This window comes from Uranotaenia lowii, unplaced genomic scaffold (assembly GCF_029784155.1).
Source record: "Uranotaenia lowii strain MFRU-FL unplaced genomic scaffold, ASM2978415v1 HiC_scaffold_468, whole genome shotgun sequence".
NCBI classification, from domain to species: Eukaryota; Metazoa; Arthropoda; class Insecta; order Diptera; family Culicidae; genus Uranotaenia; species Uranotaenia lowii.
Window position 1 is genome coordinate 3,181 of NW_026598387.1, and position 27,281 is coordinate 30,461.

Below are 27,281 nucleotides of genomic sequence, written 5' to 3' on the forward strand. Positions count from 1 at the left end.
CATTTGCGTTTTTGTTGAGTTGAGAAAACAGCAATTGAATTTTGTTACTTGTTTTGAGAATTTTCGTATTTTCCGCGGTTTTGATGGCGGCAATCAACAGCATTTGTTACTTACGTGACAAACAAATACTTTTGCATCATTGCTCGTTCAAAAATACCAAAATTTGGTTTGTTTGTGATGAAAATTATGCTCTGGGACGCATATGCGATTATTTTCATGGTAGGTATCTAGCAAAAATGATAGCAAGTCAGTCCCATTCCATAGCCAACTGCTAACGCTGATGAAAAAACAAGGCTAGAAGAGAGCTTGTCCCGGTCTATCGAAACCTATTTCTTGAACAACCTACGGTAAGCATTTCAGATTGCCCAATTTTAACCAGGCTACCGGATCTTTAAAGAATAAATGGGAAATACCCGGTCTGGTCCGGTTGCCCGGATATCGAGGAAACAAAAACCCGTTTTTTCTGAATTTTTTTTCACAATTTTTGCAAGATACAAACCAAGACCTCTATTTAATTCATGAAATGTATCATTTTTGGGACAAATTACTTCGAATATAAAATAAAATAGCTTCGCATACATTTTTGGAATAGTAAAATAAGATTTGAAAGCATGCCGTCGATGTGTCTTGGTAAAAAAAATCTGTTTTTATGTGTTTATTTTTTACCTTTTCTCTTGCCTTTTATAGGAAAATACCTAGATTTTGACCAGATTTGACCGGTTATGGCCCGGTTTTTGAGTTTAACATTTAGAAATCCATTGCCCAGGAGATTGCCTTATTTTTGGGTGAAAATGATCGAATTTTCCCGGCTGGATACATTCAGAAATAAGCTTAGAAAGCTTAATGTAGGGTATGGAGAGAACTGTAAGTAAAGACCTTTTTGCGTTATTATTTTATACAATTAAAATTTTATGTAGAATGTTCGAAAAAATAGCAAAAATATTTCACTGCGACAAATTGCTGTAACAACCGGGTTGATCTGTATCATATCCAATATGAACTGCAGGTTGCACAATTGTTACAGTAGCAACGTTATATTTCAAAGCACACTACATGGTCGTATATCACTATAATTATTGACTTTGGGACCGACTTGTGATGATTTTTTCGATGGGACCGACTTGCGATCATTTTCACGATGGGACAAATTTACTTGAGGTTTTTTTCAATGTTCATCAGAACAAAGTACTCAAAATTTTTTTTTTCTTCTTAAACCACCGCTAATTTTAAGGTGATTCCACGGATAAACTCAAAAATGATGAAAATGCAAATGGGACGGACTTGCTATGAGCGGCAGTGTACAGCTGCGTGACATGTCACCGCCCGGATTCAGCGCAGAGCATGGTCGCTTGTGACGAGTGTTCGCAATGGCAACATTATGGATGCGCCGGTGTTACGGCTGCCATAGCCGATCGAAGCTGGCTCTGCTGCAGATGCGTAGCTAGTCACAACGCAGTTAATTCGACTCAAACCGGCAACATAAACTCGCCCGAAGCACACACAACGTTTGCTTCAGCTCGCGCCGCTGAACGTCATGATAATACCACCGGTCCAATAAGTGGGAGACAGGACGATCCAAATTTCGGAAGACTTCAATCCTCGTCTCATTCGAATGCCGGATCAGTCGTCTCAGTCAATGCTATTTCTCATCTGCGTCTAAGGCATCTGAAAGAGCAAAAGGACTTGGAGGATCAACAAGCGAAACGGGATCGCGAGTTTCTTGCTAGAAAGCAGCAGCTGGAAGCAGAAATAGCTTTGGAAGAGCTCAATGAAGGATGTGATCGTAGCGTAGGAGGAAAAAGTCATCGAAGTATCGCCGGTTGGGTGGAACAACAATGCGGATTCGTGCATACTTCTACCCCAGTCCAGCAGAAACCCGAGACAGTGGCTCCAAGTGCGAACCCACATCCCGCCATCCAACAGCAAGAGGAGCGGCAAAGAATACAAGCTGTTATTCAATCAGGTCAACAGATTCAACCAAGCACTGCGCCAAAACAAGCAGAGATTCCAGTGAGAAATCCTCCCCCAGCTATAGTACCGGGCCCAAGGAGCAATTATCTTGATTCGAATCCATGTTTTCCGCCAGTGGCTCAGAATCCAGTTCCACCTGTACCAGTGAATCCGCTAATATTGCCACCGCTGAACTCGTCACAGTTCCCTGGATTTCCAGTGATGAATTACCCCTACGGGGCGATGTATTTTCCGAATATTCCTGACATGCCGTCATCTGGTGCTGATTATCAGTTTGCGCACCCTCAGGGAGGAGTCTTTATCAACAACCCAGTCAGGCATCCGAACTTTGGTTTGAATGTACAGCCGTGTGCTTGGCAAGCATCCGAGCAGCACCCGCCTACAGTTCCACCAACAGTGTCAGCAGATTTGGGTAAAGGATTTCCTCATGCTACAGGTCGCATGATTACGCCACAGCAACTGGCGGCGCGTCAAGTTGTCTCTAGAGACCTCCCCAAGTTTTCCGGGGACCCACTCGAGTGGCCCATGTTCTTGAGTGCATTTGAATCGACAACGGCCATGTGTGGCATACAACCCGACGAGAACCTTGCTAGGCTACAGAAAAGTCTTGTTGGTAGCGCTCGCGAAAAGGTTCAGAATATTCTAACGCTGCCGGATGCAATCCCGGAAATTATCGACATCCTACGAGCCGAGTGTGGAAGGCCAGACCAAATTGTATACTGTCTGCTATCCAAGATCCGGAAAACCGCTCAGCCGTCTGTGACGAAATTGGAGACGCTTGTGACGTTCGGCAGAGAGGTACGCAACATGGTGACGTACATGCAGTCAGCGAAACTGAACACCCATTTGGACAATCCACTCTTGCTGGCAGAGCTTGTTGCTAAGCTTCCACCCGACTTGCAGCTACAATGGGGTATGAAGTTAGCAGCTCTTCCGGAACCATCGCTTGGTGATTTCTGTGCGTTTGTGTCGGCTTATCGAACAGCGGCATGCAAGGTGAAATTGACGTCGGATGTTGGTCTGAATGAAAAAGCCACAAAAGGTGTTGTGAGAAAGGAGAAGCCAGTTTATTTGAACGCACATTCCGCCTCCGTGTCCTCAGCGCCTGGACCACCGGCTTCGAAAGTTACTCCGGTGCTAAAGCCGTGCCTGATGTGCAAAAGTACAACGCACAGAGTCCGAACTTGTAAGCAGTTCGAAACGTTGCCGCTCGAAGAGAAGCTGAGGTTCATCAGTGAAACGGATATGTGTAAGCGTTGTCTGGCGCCGCATGGAAGGTGGCCTTGCCGAAACAAGCAGCCTTGCGGGATCAATGGATGCCCTGAGCCCCACCATAAACTGCTACATCCAGGAAGTTGTTCGACTCTCAAGAGTCAAGGATCGGAATCTTCGGTATCGGTAACTGCCCATCATCAACACCAGCAAGGCACCACTTTCTTCAAAATACTTCCCGTGACTCTTCACGCGAACGGGAAGTCGGTGTCCACATTTGCTTTTCTGGATGACGGATCCGACCTGACGCTGGTCGAAGACGAACTTATCGACGAACTGGGCTTGGTGGGCGAAAGAATTCCGCTTTGCTTGCAGTGGACTAGTAACGTCACGAGAAGTGAAAGTAACTCTCGTAAGGTCGAGATAGGTATCTCGGGTGCTTCGAACAATCGCATCCATCAGCTAGCGAACGTAAGAACCGTTGAGAGCTTGGAATTACCGAAGCAGAGCCTGGATTATGAGAGTCTCTCGAACCAATTCCCCCATCTGAGTGGACTTCCCATCAGCAGCTACCGGACGGCCGTGCCACGAATTCTTATCGGTGTCGATAATGCCCAGCTCAACTTAGCTTTGAAGAAGAGGGAAAGATCCGGAGGAGAACCTGTTGCTGCTAAATTTCGCCTCGGATGGGCAATATTCGGTGGAAGACGAGCACCTGAGACGATAGGTAGTGCTTTTGTTCACGTCTGCGAGTGCTCCAATAGCCGCGAGCTCCATGAAATGGTCCAGCAGTATTTTGAATTCGAAAACCTGGCGATATCCGGATTGAATCTGCCCGAATCCGATGAAGATCGACGGGCCAGAAGATTGCTCGAAGAGACGACAGTTCGTACACCATCCGGAAAGTTCCAAACTGGATTGCTTTGGAAAAGCGATGAGCCGGTTTTTCCGAACAACTTTAGCATGGCAGTACGTCGACACGGTTGTTTTGAAAGGCGCTTGCTGAAAGATCCCGAACTGAAAACTAATATTGACAAGCAAATCGACGATTATCTGCAGAAGGGGTACGTTCACAAAGCGACGTCAGACGAGCTCCGCAACAGTGACGACAGAAAGATTTGGTACCTGCCAATCAGCGCAGTGCGACATCCACGCAAGCCAACGAAGGTGCGTGTAGTCTGGGATGCTGCGGCAACGTATGGAGGAACCTCTCTGAACTCCCAGCTTTTGAAAGGGCCGGATTTGGTGAAGCCGCTTCTATCTGTCCTCTGCCGATTCCGACAGAAACAGTATGCCATCGCTGGGGACATAAGGCAAATGTTCCACCAGTTGATTATTCGTCCGGAAGATAGGAACGCACAACGATTTTTGTATCGGGAAAATCCAGAAGCTGCGCTCGACGTGTACATAATGGACGTCGCAACGTTCGGGGCAACATGCTCCCCGTGTTCAGCACAGTTTGCTAAGAATAAAAACGCCCAGGAACATAAAGATCGTTATCCGGAAGCTGCTGAAGCAATCGTTGACAACACATATGTTGACGATTTTCTTGCGAGCTGTGATACCATTGAAGAGGCAACGAAACTGGCTTTGGAAGTGAGTTTGGTCAACCGATCGGCTGGTTTTGAGATACCTAGTTGGCAGTCGAATTCCGAACACCTCCTGAAACGGGTTGGGGTGACTACTGGAGATGAGATGAAGAGCTTTGCCATCGAGAAGACGACAAAAACCGAAAGAGTCCTCGGTATGATGTGGGTACCGAGTGAAGATGTGTTTGTATTTTCGGCGGATTTCCGAACAGATCTACTCCCGTTGCTGTCTGGGGAAACGCGACCAACAAAGCGGCAAGTGTTGCAGGTGGTCATGAGCCTTTTTGACCCGCTCGGAATTGTGGCCTGCTACACCATACACGGGAAAATTCTCATCCAGTCCATCTGGCGTTCGGGAATTCTGTGGGATGATCCTATCTGCGACGACGACTTTGATATGTGGCAGCGCTGGATCAAACTGACACCGAAGTTGGAAAATGTAAGAGTGCCACGTTGTTATTTCCCCAACTACACTACCGGCAGCTACAATTCACTTCAGCTGCATGTGTTCGTGGACGCCAGTGAGCTGGCCTACTGTGCTGCGGCCTATTTTAGAATCGTTGACGGAGATACTCCCCGCTGCGCTCTGGTGGCAGCTAAGGCCAAAGTTACACCTTTAAGACCACAATCCATACCTCGAAACGAGCTGGGCGCTGCAGTGATTGGTTCTCGGTTGCTGAAGTCTGTAGAAGAAAGTCACTCACTGCAAATTACCGAAAAGTTCCTGTGGACCGATTCTTCGACTGTTATGGCCTGGCTCCGTGCGGATCCACGAAAATATCGCCAATTTGTCGGTTTTAGAATAGCAGAAATTTTGACGAATACTTCGGTGGAAGACTGGCAGTGGGTTCCTTCCCGTGACAACATAGCCGACCAAGGAACCAAATGGGGTAATGGTCCCAACTTCGATCCAGATGGTTTGTGGTACAAAGGACCCGAATTCTTGTACCGACCAACAGAAGAATGGCCGAAACAAAAACCCTGCTTGGAGTCACCCAAAGACGAATTACGGTCGGTAAACGTTCATCGTCAGTCTGACGATGATTTTGTAGTCAACATGGAAAGTTTCTCGCGGTGGGATGGGCTACTCAACCGAGTTGCTTATATGTATCATTTCGTGCACCGCTTCAAGCGCTTCAAACGGGAACCGGTGGAATCTAGTGAATCCTGTGGTGATCTGAATCGTGATGATTATGTGTCGGCGGAAGCAGCCATTTGGCGGGCTGTGCAGCGACAGGTGTTTGCGGAAGAAATTCAAGCGCTTAGAAGCAGTTCTGAGCTTTCATCGAAGCAGTGGAAGCGTATCGGCAAGGGAAGTGTCCTAGCGAAGCTATCACCGGTGATCGATGAGTCCGGTGTTCTCCGGATGGCGAGCAGAATCGACCCTCAAGCGGCTTATTATTCGTTCGACTTTCGAAATCCTGTGATAATACCAAGAGATCATCATGTCACCACTCTTTTGATCCTGCGATTTCACCAAAAGTACGGCCATGCCAATACCGAGACTGTACTGAACGAGCTCAAGCAACGTTACTACATCCCCCGGATGAGAGCCAGTGTGAAGAAGGCGATTAAAAGCTGCATGTGGTGTCGTGTTTATCTGGCTAGACCACAGGCTCCAAAAATGGCCCCACTCCCCCAGCCCAGGGTTAAACCCTATGTACGACCGTTCACCTTCACAGGGCTGGACTACTTCGGACCACTGCTGGTCAAACGAGGACGTAGCGACGAAAAAAGGTGGGTCGCGCTTTTCACCTGCCTCTCGGTGAGGGCGTTGCACCTAGAAGTGGTGCATTCTTTATCGGCAGAATCCTGCAGGATGGCAATTCGGCGGTTTGTCGCTAAGCATGGTCCTCCTCAAGAGATATTCAGCGACAATGGGACGAACTTCCGCGGGGCAGCCCGAGAGTTGGAAGAAGAAACTAATGCAATCAATAAGGAGTTAGCGAGCTACTTTACCAACAGCCATACACAATGGCACTTCAACCCCCCTTCTGCCCCCCATATGGGCGGGGTTTGGGAGAGGAAAGTCCGGTCCGTGAAGGAGGCGTTCAAGACTCTCTCGCACCATCAAAGGCTAGACGATGAAGGACTGCGAACATTGCTCTCGGAAGCAGAATTGATAGTCAACTCCCATCCGCTGACGTTCGTGCCGCTGGAGGATCCCAACGAAGAAGTGCTGACTCCAAATCATTTCCTTTGGCTAAGTTCCGGCGAGGACAGCAAACCACCAAGGGTACCAATCGACGATGTTACACCTCTTCGACCAAACTGGAAGGTTATTCAACACTTAACAAACCAGTTTTGGAAACGCTGGGTGCAAGCTTACCTACCTACTATAGCCTGCAGGACGAAATGGTTCGCGGAAACGCGGCCGCTGAAGGTCGGCGATCTAGTGGCCATCGTAGACGAGTCCGTGCGCAACGGATGGCTCCGAGGTAAGGTGGTGAGGACTTATCCAGGACGAGACGGACAAGTTCACAAGGTCGACGTGGAGACTTGCGACGGATCTACTTTTCAAAGACCAGCGGTAAAGGTTGCTCTGTTGGACGTGCAGGAGGAGAGTAAAGTCGATTGACTACGACGTTACGGGTTGGGGTGTTAGTAGAACTGGCAACCTTGGTACGGGATCGGACAAACGTCAACGCGTTGGCGCCGAAAAGGAATTGTCATTGTTAGAAAATTGATCGAAACTGCGACACGTTTTGTCTTGACCTGGCAGTTAGTTAGTTTTTAGTGAATAGTTTTTAGAGAAAACCGTATGTATTGATTACTAGTTGTTCCGATCATTCTTTAATGTATTTTGTTATAGTAGGTGGAATCTATTTGGCTAGTTGCGCGTGATTTGAGTGCTCGCGGGTTTGTGAGTCGGAAGAGGTTAGGTGATAGAAATTCCTTACTGCGCAATTTGCCACTAAAATATTGTATTTCCTTTGATAGTTTGAGTGACCGTTCGGTTGTTCCGGTTAGGTGTACCGGGTTGAGCTCAATTAGAGCGGTAGGAAAGAAAAAGCGTAAGTACGCAAGTGTACTTTTTATTTACCCGAAGATAAATATGATTTTCGTCCATTAGCTTCAAATAGCCGGTGATATCCGACGGTTTAGGGTTGCCAGAGCTAGAGCTTAGGGTAAACGGCGAAACTTATTTGTAAGTTCATAAAAGATTGTTTACATTATCACCATTTAATAATAAATGTATTTACAGTCGAGTTCGTTCGCATACAACGTACTACGGAACAGTTTTTATTTCCCACAAAGACATTAACGATATAGAAGTTGATAAAATAGGCGAAAAACGAGGTGTCCATTGTGGAAACACGAGGTTTCGATTGTAGAAACGCCATTTGCTTTTTTTTTGGTAAGCTCATCAAGTGCTTTGTTGAAGTGAGCTGGAACCGCCATTTTGCTTTGGCTAGCTATAACCGGAGAGGATTTTATCCAGCAGTTCTGCGGAGAAGTTTTTTTTTTATGGCTGGAGCGCCTGGATCATATAACTAAATTTGGAAGCTCTAAGTGCGAAACACTCACGACCCGACTCATCTGAGTGCTTATTCCCCACATCTGACCCACATTGAGTGTTAGTGGTGAAATTCGGATAACGCTATAGGGTGAAGGCACCGGTACTGGGCGGTGTTTGCTGACTGAGACGAAAAGGATTCAGGTTGAGCTGCTGAAAATTGTTTGGTGTTGAGCGGTTTAATTTTGCTTTTGTCCGTGGAGGCTAGTCAACTTTTTCGTCAGGTATGATTTTTTATTGAATTTATATTTTATTACAATTGACTTTTTTTGCGATATTTATTGGTATATATTAAACATCATTTTAATTTAATTTTATTTTTTTTCTTTTATTTTTTGTGTTCGTTCTTTTTTGTGTTTTTTTTGTTCTTCAATATTTTTAATTTTTTGTTAATTTATTTATTTATAATTTTATTTTTTTTATTGAATTTATTTATTTCTCTTAACGAAAGGCAATATTTTGTCTAGCGTTATGGCACTCTCAACGACAACCGAACCTTTTATTCCCGGATCTATTTCGTTTAGCCAATATGTGGAACAACTCGAATGGTTGTTCATTCATAATAATTACGCAGAGGCGAAGTATAAAACTTCTTTTCTCGCAGTCTGCGGAACAGAAGTTTATTCTAGAGTGAAGTCTCTTTTTCCGGGAAGAGATATTAAAGCTTTGACGTATAAAGAAATTATTGATGAATTACAAAAGTATTATGATAAAACAGACTCTGAGTTATTAGTTAGCAGTGAATTTTGGACAAGACGGCAAAGATCAGACGAAAAAGCGATCGATTTTATTCTTTCAATCAAGCAAGCGGCCGAAGATTGCAATTTCGGTGCGATGAAAGATCGTTTTATTCGTGACATGCTAGTAATTGGAGCTTATGATAAGCAACTGCAAAGTAGAATGTTTAGCGAGGAGAATTTAACTTCAAGTAAAGCCGAAAAGATGTTAATTAGTAATGAACAAACAATTGAAAAGATGCGTAAGTTGAATAATGATGAAAACAGATTGAGTGTAGTTCAAACGCGCAACTACACTTTTCGCCGACGAGACTTTCGGCCGACGAGAGGATAAATTTCAAATGAGAAGAAATTTTAGAAGTCGTAGCAGGAGTAATAGCAGAGATCGGGTTGTTCGTTTTGATACCAGGAATAGATACCACAGAAATAAACCTGTTTTTGAATGTTCCTTTTGTAATAAAAAAGGACATACCCGTGAATATTGCTATCGTCTTAACCGTCGTAGCCCAAGATTGTATCAATCATATGAAAATCAACATTCAAACTCATCAGCTGTTAAGTATATTGATTCATCTGATCCGCAACCGTCAACTTCAGGATTATTCAAACGTCTCAAAATTGATCTGAGTTCAAGTTCGGATAGTGATGAGGCGTCTTGTCTTATGATATCTTCGATTAATAAGATTAATAGACCTTGCTACATCGAAGCTTTGGTGTTACGTTTGTATTTATCTTACGGTATAGAGCGAATACGCAAACTTTTATTTTTAAACCCATTCCCTCTAAACAGGCACAGAGCGTGCATTCATTGAAACCACCCCTGAATGACATATAAAAAATCAACACATGGGACGGCGACGGCGACGTCGACGGCAAAATACGAGAGAAAAAGTACATGAGTCAGCAAAAATTGGGGGGGAGACGCGTGTCATATCTGCTGCTATTCGGTCGTACGTGGCGACGTGAAAATAAAATTGCCAAAATTTGGTCGCAAAAGATAGTTTCTCACGGTCTAAGTGCATCGCTCCCGTCGAAGAAAGTTTTCGATTTCCTCTGGAACGTGTTTTTATCCCGGAACGAGTCCGATTGATCCTGGAAATCGACCTACAAAAGTCGCCCATGTGGGGTGAAATCGGATCGAGAAAGTGCTGAAAAAGAAAATCCCATTGCCGCTTTGAGGTTAGATGGTTGATTCTCTGCTGCTGCTTCAAGTGCAGAAAGCAGAAGTACAGTGTGTGGACATTCTTGTTCGCGGAAACATCGTCATCGAGAGAATTGGTGTTCCCCGGATTTTGGTTCCCGGAAGGATCCGTGAGTAAAGCGAAATGGCTTCGCCGACGGATCAGGTGGAGATTTTTCGTGGTCGCGTTTGGGTCCACCTTTTCAACTCAGGGAGGAACCTTTGCCAAGAAGCATGCACATGCATGCACACCCCAAAAGGCACGATTGTCCGTCAGCCGTCAAGAGCCTGGAAGCATTCGGGGACAAATACGCGCAACGGAATCCAGACAGAAATCTGTCTTCCCTCGGGACTCTGTACAGGAGCTACGCGGGAACCAGCATGTGCACGTGATAGACGTCGAGGGGTGCATGACAGCGGCGGAAAAGAGCCCGGAGAGGCCGTCAAATGACCGGAACAAATCGCATGTAAGTCTCTGATTGTTTTACTGTTATAGGGGGACATTTTAAAATGGGTCTTTGAGTTTCCGCAACACTTAGTTGCCACCTCAGTTTTGCGTACTTTGTTTAAGGGCGAGAAAGCCATAATTTATTTTGTTATAAATGGCGCCCAACTAAACGAACCTGTTCTACTCTGTGAATGTTCGTTAGAATTATTAGCAGCATTCACAATCATTATTTTTGTATTATGATTATGCTGGGTATGTTGAAGAATTTTATTATCGCTCTCGTTCTGTTTACCGTTTCAAAACTTTGAAATATTTTAAATTATTTCACACCTTACTGGTTATTAACGGAAGTCCATTGAAATAAAACTATAATTGCACCTTGAAGATGAAGAAACTTAACATAAAGGCACTAGCTTCCCTGAATTTGGACGACGGCAAAAGTGTTTCATTCAGAGTTGACATACAAATACATTGGCGAATCTTCTCTTAGGTATCAGGCACAGTTGTTAAGGGGGTTGCCAAGGAAATCAAAAGGAACGCGATCTGGAGGCGCGGTATAACCTCCATTCTGGGCTCTTGGTAATTAAGAGGACTAAATCCCTCTTTTCCTAAGACTTTTGTTGCGATTAAATCAAACCAGTAAATTCACAACTTTGAAATTTATTTAGTTCAGTCCTTTTCTTGTGAGATCTTAGTCATTATCTTTTGCAATGACTAGTTGATTTTAAATGAATGTTTTGCTGCTTTAATGAAAGTTATGTTGTTGTATGGCCAAGGATTCGATGGGTATTTTACCAGGTCTGCTGGGATTAATCGACACCATTTGCCAAGATTCGTTGGCGTTGAGTTCAGTTATTAGTTTAAGTTATGTACCTTTGCCAAAATTCGTTGGCGTTAAGTTTTATTTTTATTATTATTATGTCGTTTGTTTATGTATTCAGTTTAAGTCACCTGTATGAAAGGTGATACGCTTCCGAGATCTCATCGGAATGTAGTCGATCGTCCATCCATCGAACTCCTTGTGGCGTGGTCATGAAATTTTCATGGATTGCTGTCACAATCCATGAAAATTTCTACCAAAGCAGCAATGTTGTGTTACGTTTGTATTTATCTTACGGTATAGAGCGAATACGCAAACTTTTATTTTTAAACCCATTCCCTCTAAACAGGCACAGAGCGTGCATTCATTGAAACCACCCCTGAATGACATATAAAAAATCAACACATGGGACGGCGACGGCGACGTCGACGGCAAAATACGAGAGAAAAAGTACATGAGTCAGCAAAAATTGGGGGGGAGACGCGTGTCATATCTGCTGCTATTCGGTCGTACGTGGCGACGTGAAAATAAAATTGCCAAAATTTGGTCGCAAAAGATAGTTTCTCACGGTCTAAGTGCATCGCTCCCGTCGAAGAAAGTTTTCGATTTCCTCTGGAACGTGTTTTTATCCCGGAACGAGTCCGATTGATCCTGGAAATCGACCTACAAAAGTCGCCCATGTGGGGTGAAATCGGATCGAGAAAGTGCTGAAAAAGAAAATCCCATTGCCGCTTTGAGGTTAGATGGTTGATTCTCTGCTGCTGCTTCAAGTGCAGAAAGCAGAAGTACAGTGTGTGGACATTCTTGTTCGCGGAAACATCGTCATCGAGAGAATTGGTGTTCCCCGGATTTTGGTTCCCGGAAGGATCCGTGAGTAAAGCGAAATGGCTTCGCCGACGGATCAGGTGGAGATTTTTCGTGGTCGCGTTTGGGTCCACCTTTTCAACTCAGGGAGGAACCTTTGCCAAGAAGCATGCACACCCCAAAAGGCACGATTGTCCGTCAGCCGTCAAGAGCCTGGAAGCATTCGGGGACAAATACGCGCAACGGAATCCAGACAGAAATCTGTCTTCCCTCGGGACTCTGTACAGGAGCTACGCGGGAACCAGCATGTGCACGTGATAGACGTCGAGGGGTGCATGACAGCGGCGGAAAAGAGCCCGGAGAGGCCGTCAAATGACCGGAACAAATCGCATGTAAGTCTCTGATTGTTTTACTGTTATAGGGGGACATTTTAAAATGGGTCTTTGAGTTTCCGCAACACTTAGTTGCCACCTCAGTTTTGCGTACTTTGTTTAAGGGCGAGAAAGCCATAATTTATTTTGTTATATTGGTTGATAAACATCTTTTAACAATGGAAATAGACTGTGGTTCGGCCGAGAGTGTAATTTCGGAAAATATTTTCTATAAAATTTTTAAGAATCATGAGTTAACACCCTGCCATATGCGTCTAGTAGTTATTGATGGGAAGAAACTTAATGTTTTGGGGAAGCTGAATGTTTACGTGGAGCTGAACGGGATTAATCAACACGTTGACCTGGTGGTGTTAAGATGCTGTAATGATTTTGTGCCTTTGATGGGTCGAACATGGCTGGATGTGTTCTGCGACGGCTGGAGAAACCTTTTTGCCAAATCATCTGCACCGAGGTTGAACGTCAATTCGATAAAAGAGGAGAAAATTGTGCAGGAAATAATAAGTAAGTTTCCTAGGGTATTCGATAAGGACATGTCCAAGCCTATCGTGGGTTTTAAAGGCGATTTGGTTTTGAAAGATACGACTCCTATTTTCAAAAAAGCGTATGAAGTTCCCTTACGATTGCGTAACAAAGTTTTGGATCATCTACAGGAACTAGAAAAAGATAATATAATTACTCCGGTTGAGGTTAGTGAATGGGCTTCACCAGTTGTGGTTGTTATAAAGAAAGACCAGGAAATAAGGCTAGTGATAGATTGTAAAGTGTCTATAAACAAAGTTATTGTACCGAATACTTACCCGTTACCCCTAGCTCAGGACATTTTTGCAAAACTTGCCGGATCAAAAATATTTTGTTCACTGGATTTGGCAGGAGCATATACTCAATTGGAGCTTTCTCAAAAATCAAGAAAGTTTATGATTATAAATACTATAAAGGGACTGTACTCATACAACAGATTGCCTCAAGGAGCAGCATCTTCAGCTTCGATTTTTCAAAAGGTGATGGATCAAATCTTGCTAGGATTGGATTTTGTATGTTGTTATTTGGATGACCTATTAATTTCGGGTAAAAACTTAGAAGACTGCAAAAGCAAACTTTTTTTGGTCTTAGAGAGACTTTCTAAGGCAAATATAAAAGTTAGTAAAAAGAAATGCAAGTTTTTTGTAAAACAATTACCATATCTTGGACATATTCTAACAGATAAAGGATTACTACCTTGTCCTGAAAAGGTTAAAACTATTCGGGAAGCAAAATCTCCTAGCAATGTCTCTGAACTGAAAGCTTTTCTAGGTCTTCTAACATTTTATTCTAAATTTATACCAAACTTATCTTCAAAATTACACCGATTATATACTTTAATAAAAAAAGATACTCCATATAAATGGGATGGTGATTGTGAAACAGTTTTCCAATTTTGTAAACAATTATTGTTAAAGCCGAGTTTATTGGAATATTTTGATCCTGCTAAACCAATTGTTGTTGTTACGGATGCCTGTACATATGGTCTTGGAGGTGTAATATCTCATGTAGTTGAAGGTGAGGAAAAACCAATAAGTTTCACATCATTTACTTTAAACGCAGCTCAAAAGAAATATCCAATTCTGCACTTAGAGGCTTTAGCCATAGTTAGTACAGTTAAAAAATATCATAAATATTTGTATGGTCAAAAGTTCACTATATTCACTGACCATAAACCTTTGATAGGTATATTGGGTAAGCAGGGTAAGAATGCAATTTCGGTAACAAGGCTACAGAGATACTTATTGGAACTTGCTATTTACGATTATGAAATATACTATAGACCATCAGCTAAAATGGGAAATGCTGATTTTTGCTCCAGATTCCCAGAAGATCAAGAGGTCCCTAAAGAATTGGACAAAGTTTTTGTAAAGAATTTAAATTTTACTGAAGAATTTCCTTTGGACTACAAACAAATTGCTCGGGAAACTAAAAGGGATAGTTTTACTTCCAAAATATTAGAATACTTGGAAAAAGGTTGGCCAAAACGGTTGGAAAAACAATTTAAAAATGTGTATTCTGCTCATCAGGAGTTAGAACAAGTTGAAGGATGTTTGTTATTTCAGGATAGGGTGATAATTCCATCCTGTTTAAGGCAACCAGTGCTTAAAATGCTTCATTCCAATCATTTGGGAATAAGCAAGCTCAAGCAATTAGCTCGTAGGACAGTTTATTGGTTCGGTATGAACAGAGATGTTGAAGAATTTGTTAAATCATGTCATTTATGCACTGAATCAAATGTCGTAAGTAAACCTGCTAACTATTCCCAATGGATTCCAACAACAAAGCCCTTCAGCAGAATTCATGCTGATTTTTTTCATTTGGATAAAAAAGTGTATTTGATAATTGTTGACAGCTACAGTAAGTGGATTGAGCTAGAATATATGAAAACAGGAACAGATTGTAAAAAAGTTTTGAAAATATTCATGAATATATTTGCCAGATTCGGTCTTCCAGATGTCTTGGTAACCGATGGTGGGCCACCATTTAACTCGCATGAATTTGTAAGATTTTTCCAACAGCAAGGAGTCCTGGTGATGAAAAGTCCTCCCTATCACCCAGAAAGCAACGGGCAAGCGGAGAGAATGGTGCGTCTTATTAAAGATGTTTTGAAGAAGTTTCTTTTGGATCACCGGATTAGAAAACTAGATACCGATGAGCAAATTGCTTACTTTTTGTTCAATTATAGAAACACCTGCGTTGGCAATGAAGGAGAATTTCCGGCAGAACGTTTACTGGGGTATAGACCGAAAGGATTAATTGATTTATTAAACCCCAAATGTAACTTTAAAGCACATTTAAAAGAATCAGACAATGATAATCTTTTACCAAGCCTTCCGCCTAAAGAAAACAAGGTCGAACCAGATCCAGATCCTTTTGATAATCTTACTAAAGGAAACGTCCTTTATTATAAAAACAATAACAAAACAGAGTTTCAGAAATGGATTCCTGTAAAATTTTTAAAAAAGGTTTCAAATACTATTTCACAGGTCATATTCAACGGAAGAATTATTTTGGCGCATAGGCGGCAATTGAAATTGGCCCCCAAGATTCAACGAAGAGCAACAGTAAATTTTGTCATCAACGAAGAAATCAACACATTGTCACCTGAACATGGATCGCATAACTCAAAAAGAAGAAGGGAGGAGAATGATGAAATGGACCAGTTTGCTTCTGATACCAGTTCTGATTTTTATGGTTTTCCGGCAGAGTCGTTCATATACAACAACGCTGAGCAAATGGACAACACGGAAGGCATTGACTCATTAATACCGGTAGTCAGAAGATCAGCCAGGATTTTGAAGAAGCGTCGAAAATCGGATTTTGAATATTACTAAGATGGATTAGTTTCAATTTTTATCTTTTCCAAGAAGTGTTTTTTTTAAAGTTATTCCTTTGCTAATGCATGTTCGAAGACATGCTTTCGATATTGTTGGATAAGTTTTGTTTAACATATTGTTTTTGCTTAATGGATGGAGAAGTTGATATTGTTGAGAGTGTAACTCCCCTCATTGACTGATCACACTTTATTTTATCTGGCAACCATGCCTTTGCATTGTATTCGTTTTATTACCTTACACATACATATACATCAAAGAAGTTTCAATAAAAATGTACCGCGTGCTTTACTTTGTACTCCGATTAATTACGAGTTTTATCGCGTTTTATTAATATTCCGAGCCTCAACTTCCGTTCAATCTATCAGGTTATGTGGCCCAGTTACGGTAGAATCGGAATTGGAATATAAATCGCGGATTTCGGGTGAATTTTCCCCTGGATTGATTACGACACAAGTGCCTACTCGCGTAGAAACAAAATGGCTGAAAAAGTTGCCATCGAAAAGTTGAGTGATCACAATTGGGCACTTTGGAAGTATAAAGTTGGCCTTGTCCTTGGTGAAAAAGGACTTTCTGATATAGTGAAAGGTGATGTTCCGGAAAATCCCAACAAGGAATGGCTGCAAAGGGATGGTGTCGCGCAATCTGTTATTGGTTTGTCGCTGGAGGACACACAGCTCTGCCATGTTATGGGAAAGGCATCCGCCAGCGCTATGTGGAGATCGCTAGAAAGTTATCATGAACGGCGATCCTTGTGCGGTAAAGTGTATGTGCTAAGAAGATTGATGTCGATCCGGATGGAAGATGGTGGAAATCTCGCTGAGCATTTGTCGGAAATTGCGTTGTTGACAAATCGTTTGCTCGCCTTGGGAGAAGTTATGTCAGACCACTGGCTTGTCGCAATAGTTTTGTCCAGTCTTCCAGAATCTTACAATATGCTGGTTATGTCGCTCGAATCACGCCCCGAGGATGAATTAACGCTTGACTTCGTAAAAGGGCGTCTCCTCGATGAATGGCGGCGCCGTTGCGAGGAAGCCACCGGAAGCACACAGCAGAAAGCGATGGTAACAAAAGTGAGACCGAGATTCAAATGTCACTATTGCGACAGAGAGGGGCATTACCGTCGAGATTGTCCCGATCTCAAGGCAGACCAGGAACGGCGCCAAGGTGTGGAATACCGACGCGAGCACCAACCGAGAAGAACCAGAAAACAGAGCGAGTTCAAGCAAAAAGTGAACAAAGTAGAAACTTTCAGTGATGAAGAAGCTTGTTTCGGCATGTTCGCTGAAGAAGATGATGCCTGGTATTTGGATTCCGGATGCACATCTCATATGACCGGTGATGTCTCGAAGTTAGTTGACGTGAAAACGCATAGTGAACATGTATGGTTAGCTGATGGAAAAGGAGTAACTGCGCAAGGAATCGGAACAGCCAAAATGAATGCCGTGAACCGTGATGGTAAACTAGTGAAACTCACTGTAAAAAATGTTTTATTTGTACCTGCTTTGAAGAACAATTTGCTATCGATCAGCAAAATTGTGGATGAAGGCTACGAAGTGTCGTTCGATAGATCCTGCTGTGAAATTTGGAAGGATAGAAAAGTGATAGTTGTGTGTGAACGAAGAAGAAACTTGTATTTCGTGAAAAGCCATTCTGAAAGTTCCTTGCTGGTCACTGTAAACCATCATGAAAATTGTCAACATATATGGCATCGCCGCCTCGGCCACCGTAACATGGAGGACATCCGTGCAATAGATGTTTTTGTAAAACAATTACCATATCTTGGACATATTCTAACAGATAAAGGATTACTACCTTGTCCTGAAAAGGTTAAAACTATTCGGGAAGCAAAATCTCCTAGCAATGTCTCTGAACTGAAAGCTTTTCTAGGTCTTCTAACATTTTATTCTAAATTTATACCAAACTTATCTTCAAAATTACACCGATTATATACTTTAATAAAAAAAGATACTCCATATAAATGGGATGGTGATTGTGAAACAGTTTTCCAATTTTGTAAACAATTATTGTTAAAGCCGAGTTTATTGGAATATTTTGATCCTGCTAAACCAATTGTTGTTGTTACGGATGCCTGTACATATGGTCTTGGAGGTGTAATATCTCATGTAGTTGAAGGTGAGGAAAAACCAATAAGTTTCACATCATTTACTTTAAACGCAGCTCAAAAGAAATATCCAATTCTGCACTTAGAGGCTTTAGCCATAGTTAGTACAGTTAAAAAATATCATAAATATTTGTATGGTCAAAAGTTCACTATATTCACTGACCATAAACCTTTGATAGGTATATTGGGTAAGCAGGGTAAGAATGCAATTTCGGTAACAAGGCTACAGAGATACTTATTGGAACTTGCTATTTACGATTATGAAATATACTATAGACCATCAGCTAAAATGGGAAATGCTGATTTTTGCTCCAGATTCCCAGAAGATCAAGAGGTCCCTAAAGAATTGGACAAAGTTTTTGTAAAGAATTTAAATTTTACTGAAGAATTTCCTTTGGACTACAAACAAATTGCTCGGGAAACTAAAAGGGATAGTTTTACTTCCAAAATATTAGAATACTTGGAAAAAGGTTGGCCAAAACGGTTGGAAAAACAATTTAAAAATGTGTATTCTGCTCATCAGGAGTTAGAACAAGTTGAAGGATGTTTGTTATTTCAGGATAGGGTGATAATTCCATCCTGTTTAAGGCAACCAGTGCTTAAAATGCTTCATTCCAATCATTTGGGAATAAGCAAGCTCAAGCAATTAGCTCGTAGGACAGTTTATTGGTTCGGTATGAACAGAGATGTTGAAGAATTTGTTAAATCATGTCATTTATGCACTGAATCAAATGTCGTAAGTAAACCTGCTAACTATTCCCAATGGATTCCAACAACAAAGCCCTTCAGCAGAATTCATGCTGATTTTTTTCATTTGGATAAAAAAGTGTATTTGATAATTGTTGACAGCTACAGTAAGTGGATTGAGCTAGAATATATGAAAACAGGAACAGATTGTAAAAAAGTTTTGAAAATATTCATGAATATATTTGCCAGATTCGGTCTTCCAGATGTCTTGGTAACCGATGGTGGGCCACCATTTAACTCGCATGAATTTGTAAGATTTTTCCAACAGCAAGGAGTCCTGGTGATGAAAAGTCCTCCCTATCACCCAGAAAGCAACGGGCAAGCGGAGAGAATGGTGCGTCTTATTAAAGATGTTTTGAAGAAGTTTCTTTTGGATCACCGGATTAGAAAACTAGATACCGATGAGCAAATTGCTTACTTTTTGTTCAATTATAGAAACACCTGCGTTGGCAATGAAGGAGAATTTCCGGCAGAACGTTTACTGGGGTATAGACCGAAAGGATTAATTGATTTATTAAACCCCAAATGTAACTTTAAAGCACATTTAAAAGAATCAGACAATGATAATCTTTTACCAAGCCTTCCGCCTAAAGAAAACAAGGTCGAACCAGATCCAGATCCTTTTGATAATCTTACTAAAGGAAACGTCCTTTATTATAAAAACAATAACAAAACAGAGTTTCAGAAATGGATTCCTGTAAAATTTTTAAAAAAGGTTTCAAATACTATTTCACAGGTCATATTCAACGGAAGAATTATTTTGGCGCATAGGCGGCAATTGAAATTGGCCCCCAAGATTCAACGAAGAGCAACAGTAAATTTTGTCATCAACGAAGAAATCAACACATTGTCACCTGAACATGGATCGCATAACTCAAAAAGAAGAAGGGAGGAGAATGATGAAATGGACCAGTTTGCTTCTGATACCAGTTCTGATTTTTATGGTTTTCCGGCAGAGTCGTTCATATACAACAACGCTGAGCAAATGGACAACACGGAAGGCATTGACTCATTAATACCGGTAGTCAGAAGATCAGCCAGGATTTTGAAGAAGCGTCGAAAATCGGATTTTGAATATTACTAAGATGGATTAGTTTCAATTTTTATCTTTTCCAAGAAGTGTTTTTTTTAAAGTTATTCCTTTGCTAATGCATGTTCGAAGACATGCTTTCGATATTGTTGGATAAGTTTTGTTTAACATATTGTTTTTGCTTAATGGATGGAGAAGTTGATATTGTTGAGAGTGTAACTCCCCTCATTGACTGATCACACTTTATTTTATCTGGCAACCATGCCTTTGCATTGTATTCGTTTTATTACCTTACACATACATATACATCAAAGAAGTTTCAATAAAAATGTACCGCGTGCTTTACTTTGTACTCCGATTAATTACGAGTTTTATCGCGTTTTATTAATATTCCGAGCCTCAACTTCCGTTCAATCTATCAGGTTATGTGGCCCAGTTACGGTAGAATCGGAATTGGAATATAAATCGCGGATTTCGGGTGAATTTTCCCCTGGATTGATTACGACACAAGTGCCTACTCGCGTAGAAACAAAATGGCTGAAAAAGTTGCCATCGAAAAGTTGAGTGATCACAATTGGGCACTTTGGAAGTATAAAGTTGGCCTTGTCCTTGGTGAAAAAGGACTTTCTGATATAGTGAAAGGTGATGTTCCGGAAAATCCCAACAAGGAATGGCTGCAAAGGGATGGTGTCGCGCAATCTGTTATTGGTTTGTCGCTGGAGGACACACAGCTCTGCCATGTTATGGGAAAGGCATCCGCCAGCGCTATGTGGAGATCGCTAGAAAGTTATCATGAACGGCGATCCTTGTGCGGTAAAGTGTATGTGCTAAGAAGATTGATGTCGATCCGGATGGAAGATGGTGGAAATCTCGCTGAGCATTTGTCGGAAATTGCGTTGTTGACAAATCGTTTGCTCGCCTTGGGAGAAGTTATGTCAGACCACTGGCTTGTCGCAATAGTTTTGTCCAGTCTTCCAGAATCTTACAATATGCTGGTTATGTCGCTCGAATCACGCCCCGAGGATGAATTAACGCTTGACTTCGTAAAAGGGCGTCTCCTCGATGAATGGCGGCGCCGTTGCGAGGAAGCCACCGGAAGCACACAGCAGAAAGCGATGGTAACAAAAGTGAGACCGAGATTCAAATGTCACTATTGCGACAGAGAGGGGCATTACCGTCGAGATTGTCCCGATCTCAAGGCAGACCAGGAACGGCGCCAAGGTGTGGAATACCGACGCGAGCACCAACCGAGAAGAACCAGAAAACAGAGCGAGTTCAAGCAAAAAGTGAACAAAGTAGAAACTTTCAGTGATGAAGAAGCTTGTTTCGGCATGTTCGCTGAAGAAGATGATGCCTGGTATTTGGATTCCGGATGCACATCTCATATGACCGGTGATGTCTCGAAGTTAGTTGACGTGAAAACGCATAGTGAACATGTATGGTTAGCTGATGGAAAAGGAGTAACTGCGCAAGGAATCGGAACAGCCAAAATGAATGCCGTGAACCGTGATGGTAAACTAGTGAAACTCACTGTAAAAAATGTTTTATTTGTACCTGCTTTGAAGAACAATTTGCTATCGATCAGCAAAATTGTGGATGAAGGCTACGAAGTGTCGTTCGATAGATCCTGCTGTGAAATTTGGAAGGATAGAAAAGTGATAGTTGTGTGTGAACGAAGAAGAAACTTGTATTTCGTGAAAAGCCATTCTGAAAGTTCCTTGCTGGTCACTGTAAACCATCATGAAAATTGTCAACATATATGGCATCGCCGCCTCGGCCACCGTAACATGGAGGACATCCGTGCAATAGAACGTGGCGAGTTAGGAACGGAACTGAAGATTTCTGACTGCGGTATCCGATCGGTGTGCACGACCTGTTGTGAAGGTAAGCTTTCAAGACTCCCGTTTCCTAAAAGATCAGAAACTGATACTGTCGCTCCTCTAGATATTATCCATTCTGATTTGTGCGGTCAAATGGAAACACCCACTCCAAGCGGCAATCGTTATGTGCTAACATTGATCGACGATTACTCTCGATATTGCACAGTCTATTTGTTGAGCCGCAAATCACAAACATCTGAAAAGATTGAGGAATTCATTCGGCTTGTAAGAACGCAATTTGGCTCGGCTCCGAAAGTTTTACGAGCCGACGGTGGCGGAGAGTATTCCGGAGAGTCGTTTAAGAATATGTTGAAGAAATTTGGTGTCGTACTCCAACAGACAGCTCCGTACAGCCCGCAACAGAACGGACAAGCGGAAAGGAAGAACCGCTCGCTTATCGAAATGGCTCGCTGCCTGTTAATCGAATCTGGTTTGGAGAAATGTTACTGGGGCGAGGCAGTAAACACGGCGAATTACCTTCTCAATCGGTTGCCCGCTTCTGCAACCGGTCGCACACCATTCGAGTTATGGTTTGGTAAGAAACCTTGCTACGGCCATTTGAAGGTGTTTGGATCTCCTGCATATGTGCATGTACCGAAAGAACGGAGAAGGAAGCTCGACGAAAAAGGTGTGCGTCTTATTTTCGTAGGGTATGCAGAAGGTAGAAAAGCATATCGCTTTCTCAACACCGAATCGAAGATAGTGACCATAAGTCGAGATGCCAAGTTTTTGGAGGCTGTAGGCGGCGCTGAAATGATCCGGAAAGTTCTACCTGAAGAGAAAAAGAGTGATAACAGTGTTAGTGTTGACCGTTCACCGGTTGAAGAAATCGAAGAAATACCATTGGTTGAAGATCCTAATATACCAGAAGAATGTGAAGCAGAAGTCTCGATGGATTACGGGACAGCCGAATCTGATTTCGAGGGGTTCCCGAACGACGAAATTTACCGAAGATCAAAGCGAGTTAACAAAGGACGACCACCAGCACGGCTCATCGAAGAAGCAAACGCTGTGCAAGTTCAGGAGGAGATAGAGCCTGACACGTTTAAAGAAGCAGTGTCGAGTGAAAATAGTGTTTTTTGGTTGAATGCAATGAAAGAAGAGCTGAAATCACATGAACAACTGAAAACATGGAGCCTCGTCCCCCTACCTGCGGAACGAAGATCGATTGGTAGCCGTTGGATATTTAAAGTGAAGAAAAATGCAAACGGTGAAACAGTGAAATATAAAGCACGCCTAGTAGCTCAGGGTTACGCGCAGAAGCAAGGTGTGGATTTCGAAGATGTATATGCCCCGGTCGCTAAACAAGCGACACTACGTGTTCTTCTTGCCGTGGCTAGCAGTCGTGGGATAGTGTTAAAACATATGGATGTTAAGACCGCCTATTTGAACGGTAAACTAAGTGAAGAAGTGTATATGAGGCAGCCCCCTGGTTTTTCGGAACCAGGAAAGGAAAACTTAGTATGTCGTCTTCATAAAAGTATATATGGGCTCAAACAATCAGCCAGATGCTGGAATCAGCAGTTTGATGTAGTGTTGAAGGAAATTGGATTTAAACCCAGCTCAGCAGATCCTTGTATGTACACAATGGTCCGAAATGGAAAAACAGTTTACGTGGTTCTTTATGTTGACGACATAGTGGTGGGCTGTGAAGATGAGCTTGAAATAGACACAGTGCACAGTGAGTTAAACAAACACTTTGAGATAACTGCTCTTGGAGTATTGAAATACTTTCTTGGACTAGAAGTAGAACGTGTTAATGGTGCTTACAGCCTGAGTCTGAGTAGTTACATTCGTCAAACGGCAAAACGATTTGGTTTGGGCGAAGCTAAATCTTCGAAAACTCCAATGGATGAAGAATACGCTCGTGGTGACGTTGTTGGCGAATCGTTGGAGGAAGACGGAACCTATCGTAGTTTGGTTGGCGCTCTCCTCTATATCGCGGTGAATGCACGCCCTGACATTGCGGCTGCTGTCGCTATCTTAGGTCGCAAAGTTAGTAAGCCAACGACAGCTGATTATCAAGCAGCAAAGAGAGTGGTTCGTTATCTCTTAGGAACAGTGGACTGGAAACTTCAGTATCATGGTGGTTCACTGGAGTTGGCAGGGTACGTGGATGCTGATTGGGCCGGCGACCACGCGACAAGAAAATCAACTTCTGGTTTCGTTTTTATGTTGAACGGTGCCGCTATTTCCTGGATGAGCAGACAGCAAAACGTTGTGTCTTTGTCTTCAATGGAGTCAGAATATATAGCACTTTGCGAGGCGGCACAGGAAACTCTTTGGCTCCGACGTCTCCTGGTTGATTTTGGTATTGCGCAGACAGGATCGACGATCATCCATGAGGACAACCAATCGTGCATAGCATTTGCCCGATCAGAAAGAATAAGCAAAAGGTCCAAGCACATCGAAACAAAGGAGATGTTTGTGCGAGATCTCTGTGACCGAAATATCATCCAACTAAGGTACCTGTGCTCTGAAAAGATGTTAGCTGATGCCTTGACTAAGGCGTTGGGTCCAACGAAGATCACCATGTTCTCTACAATGATGGGATTGAAGCAGTTGTCAACGAGCGGGACTTAAGGAGGAGTGTTGAGAGTGTAACTCCCCTCATTGACTGATCACACTTTATTTTATCTGGCAACCATGCCTTTGCATTGTATTCGTTTTATTACCTTACACATACATATACATCAAAGAAGTTTCAATAAAAATGTACCGCGTGCTTTACTTTGTACTCCGATTAATTACGAGTTTTATCGCGTTTTATTAATATTCCGAGCCTCAACTTCCGTTCAATCTATCAGATATAACCAGATTTAGCGTGTAAGCGCTTTCGGTAAATTGAACAACCCTATCGAAAAGAGATGAATATCATGAAGAGACATTCTCTGAGAGAAACCTGAAGCTTTGTATGAAATAAGAATAATACAGTCACTTCTATTCTGGCTATTAACCTGAACACCCGTGTTATCTTTTTAGTGTCACGAAAACCCCATTTTTACAGTTTATAAAACAATGAAGACAAATTACTTTTCTCAATAAATAAAACGTTGGTGTAGAGATCCTTGGGGCTGTTGACAACCAACTTTTTAAATAAAAAACTTATGTTACAATTTTTTTTCTGGTTTTAAATAAAATCGATGATATAGTAGACAAAATTATATTTAAAAAAAATTATGCAGATATAGGACTATATACTATACCCTAGGTTTGCCCCTTTTAATTAACAGAACTACCACAGTTGACTCTTACACACATACCGAACCATCTTTTTGATTTGTTCACTCGTAATCACTCGTATTCATCGCATATCGACATCGCCTCAATCGCAATTTCGACCTCACAAAGAAAACTGCGTAAAAACAAACAAGATAAGTGAAAAAGTTAATTTAGTTGTAATATCTACGAGAATTGTTCATAAAAGACCTGAAACTAGCTAGAGCAAGTTGCAGGACATAATGTTGGATCTAGAAGTAGTTCCGGAACGGTCTCTAGGCTGTGATAACTGGGAGTTTATTCTCGGTAAGTACATAGTTCAATTAATGTCCTTCATGGGTATAGACACACAGGCACAGAGTGGTAATGAAACTGCTGCGTAGGATTGCCCAGTTTCGCAAATAAAACTGAAAACAGATGATCAATGATTTATACAAAGGAACGTTCGCTGATATTGCACCATTTTTGTTCTTGTAAAGTTAATTAGTTAATATTCTGAGTATTTTTTTTTCGGATTCAGTATTTCGAGCCACCCAAAAACAGCCTTGATCGAGCTTTTGTTCTTTCAGCTCGAAAGTTTGCCGAAGGCCAATTTATAATTAATTATCAAATTTTAAAATAATTATTTTTCTTACTAAAATATTTATGCCCTGATATAGTTTTAAAATAAACATTCCGTCTCTAAATAAAGCTACATTTACAATTTCAATCGTCTTAACAGAATGTCGATAAGAAAAAAAAGTTTCAATAGACCCCAGTATTTCTTTTCCGATCGTCACAAAAGGCGAAAAATAAATAAATCGATTTATCCAATGCTTCGTAAAATAAGAATAAAGCCAAGCGTAGTGGATGCGATTCTTTAGTAATGAAACGTCAGATTGGGACCAACTCTTAACTCTTATAATGCAACAGAAAACGCAACAAATTTTTTTAGTTCCATATTTTAGCATATATGTATTTGGCTCGGCGCTGAGTGGCATGGATAGGTATTATAATTTTTAGTAGTTTTTTCAAGTCTTTTAAGTTCCTAGGTAATATATCAGTAGGAAAATCCGCTCAAAAACTTTTCGTTCAAGTTCAAATCTTAATTCAAAGCCATAATGATCTGGTTGAAAATACTTCACCTCAAAATGGAGACGTTTACAAAGAACAAAAAATATAAGAAGACGCCCTATAAAAAACTTTGATCATTAAATAAAAAAAAAAACATTGCAAATCTTTTACCTTCACTGAAGTATTTCTGTTTTTAACTCTAGGTATGCATTTTTCCCAAGCAGTCGCCATAATCCAATCACAGGTTGGGGTCATTAAAGGGGTGCAGGTTCTGTACTCCGATACGGTAATTGCACAAAAAATACCAAAAAAGGAAGCTTATCAAACTAACAATCCGCTTGATATTCTTTTTAGACTCCACTTAACGTGGATATTGTTATTAATCTGCCTCAGGATGGCATTCGCCTTATTTTCGATCCTGTGCAGCAACGCCTCAAGGCGATCGAGGTGTTCAACATGAAGCTAGTTAAACTGAAATACTACGGACTACCGTTTAACTCGCCCGAAGTGGTGCCTTCCATCGAAGAAATTGAGCACTCGTTCGGAGCCACTCATCCCGGAGTCTACGATGCTTCCAAGCAGTTATTTGCTCTGCATTTCCGCGGCTTGAGCTTTTACTTTCCCGTTGACAGTAAACTGCAACCGGGATATGCCCACGGCTTAGGATCGCTTCATTTCCCCAGTGGAGCTTCTCCGATAGTTTCCAAAATGGCAATTTACTGCGGGGGCAGCGTGACCGAGAGCCGGCCTCCGCCACTTCCGTTGTCCTGCTACAATCAGCAACTGTACTTGGAATCTGCAACGGTCCTGCGAAACTGTGCTGGTACCCGTGGCTTGAGACTACAGCTGTATACGGAAGGATCACCACGCGCTTTGGAGCCCAGGAAGCAATGCTTAACGCGTGAAGTCATCTTCGGAGACAGCTGCCAAGACGTGGTCAGCAATTTGGGGGCTCCTTCCAGGTAAATGATAATGCTGAATAGGCCTTCTTAATATTGAAAATCTTTTTATTTACTGTACCAAAAATAATTTTGTACAGGGTGTTCTTCAAGAGTGAGGACAAAATGAAGATTCATTCCCCCAGCGCACATCGACGTGTACAAACTAAACGGAGCGATTTCTTTTTCAACTATTTCACCCTTGGAGTAGATGTTCTTTTCGATGCACGAACTCAACGTGCCAAAAAAATCATATTACACAC

General features: G+C 42.0%; 2 protein-coding genes across 6 annotated transcripts; both read left to right on the forward strand.

Moving 5' to 3' along the window:
• Window positions 1-26,486, forward strand: LOC129760139 (uncharacterized). Of its 5 annotated transcripts, XM_055757724.1 has the most exons (6): window positions 893-7,531; window positions 7,585-7,649; window positions 7,713-7,786; window positions 7,846-7,920; window positions 7,978-8,513; window positions 8,741-9,536. In XM_055757724.1, the coding sequence occupies exon 1, from the start codon at window positions 1,342-1,344 to the stop codon at window positions 7,348-7,350; it is 6,009 nt and encodes a 2,002-aa protein (XP_055613699.1). In that variant the 5' UTR covers window positions 893-1,341; the 3' UTR covers window positions 7,351-7,531; window positions 7,585-7,649; window positions 7,713-7,786; window positions 7,846-7,920; window positions 7,978-8,513; window positions 8,741-9,536. The 5 variants fall into 5 exon arrangements, with proteins under 5 accessions (XP_055613698.1, XP_055613699.1, XP_055613701.1 ...); XM_055757723.1 differs by adding an exon at window positions 1-219 and having other exon boundaries at window positions 1,232-7,786; XM_055757726.1 differs by lacking the exon at window positions 8,741-9,536 and adding exons at window positions 26,284-26,366; window positions 26,435-26,486 and having other exon boundaries at window positions 893-7,786.
• Window positions 25,270-27,042, forward strand: LOC129760137 (PHAF1 protein CG7083-like; the record flags this gene model as incomplete). The annotated part of the gene is made up of 3 exons (XM_055757720.1): window positions 25,270-25,333; window positions 26,284-26,366; window positions 26,435-27,042. Coding segments are annotated over exons 1-3 (755 nt in total), but the record flags the coding sequence as incomplete, so codon positions are not given.
• Between the last annotated feature and the right edge of the window lie 239 nt (window positions 27,043-27,281).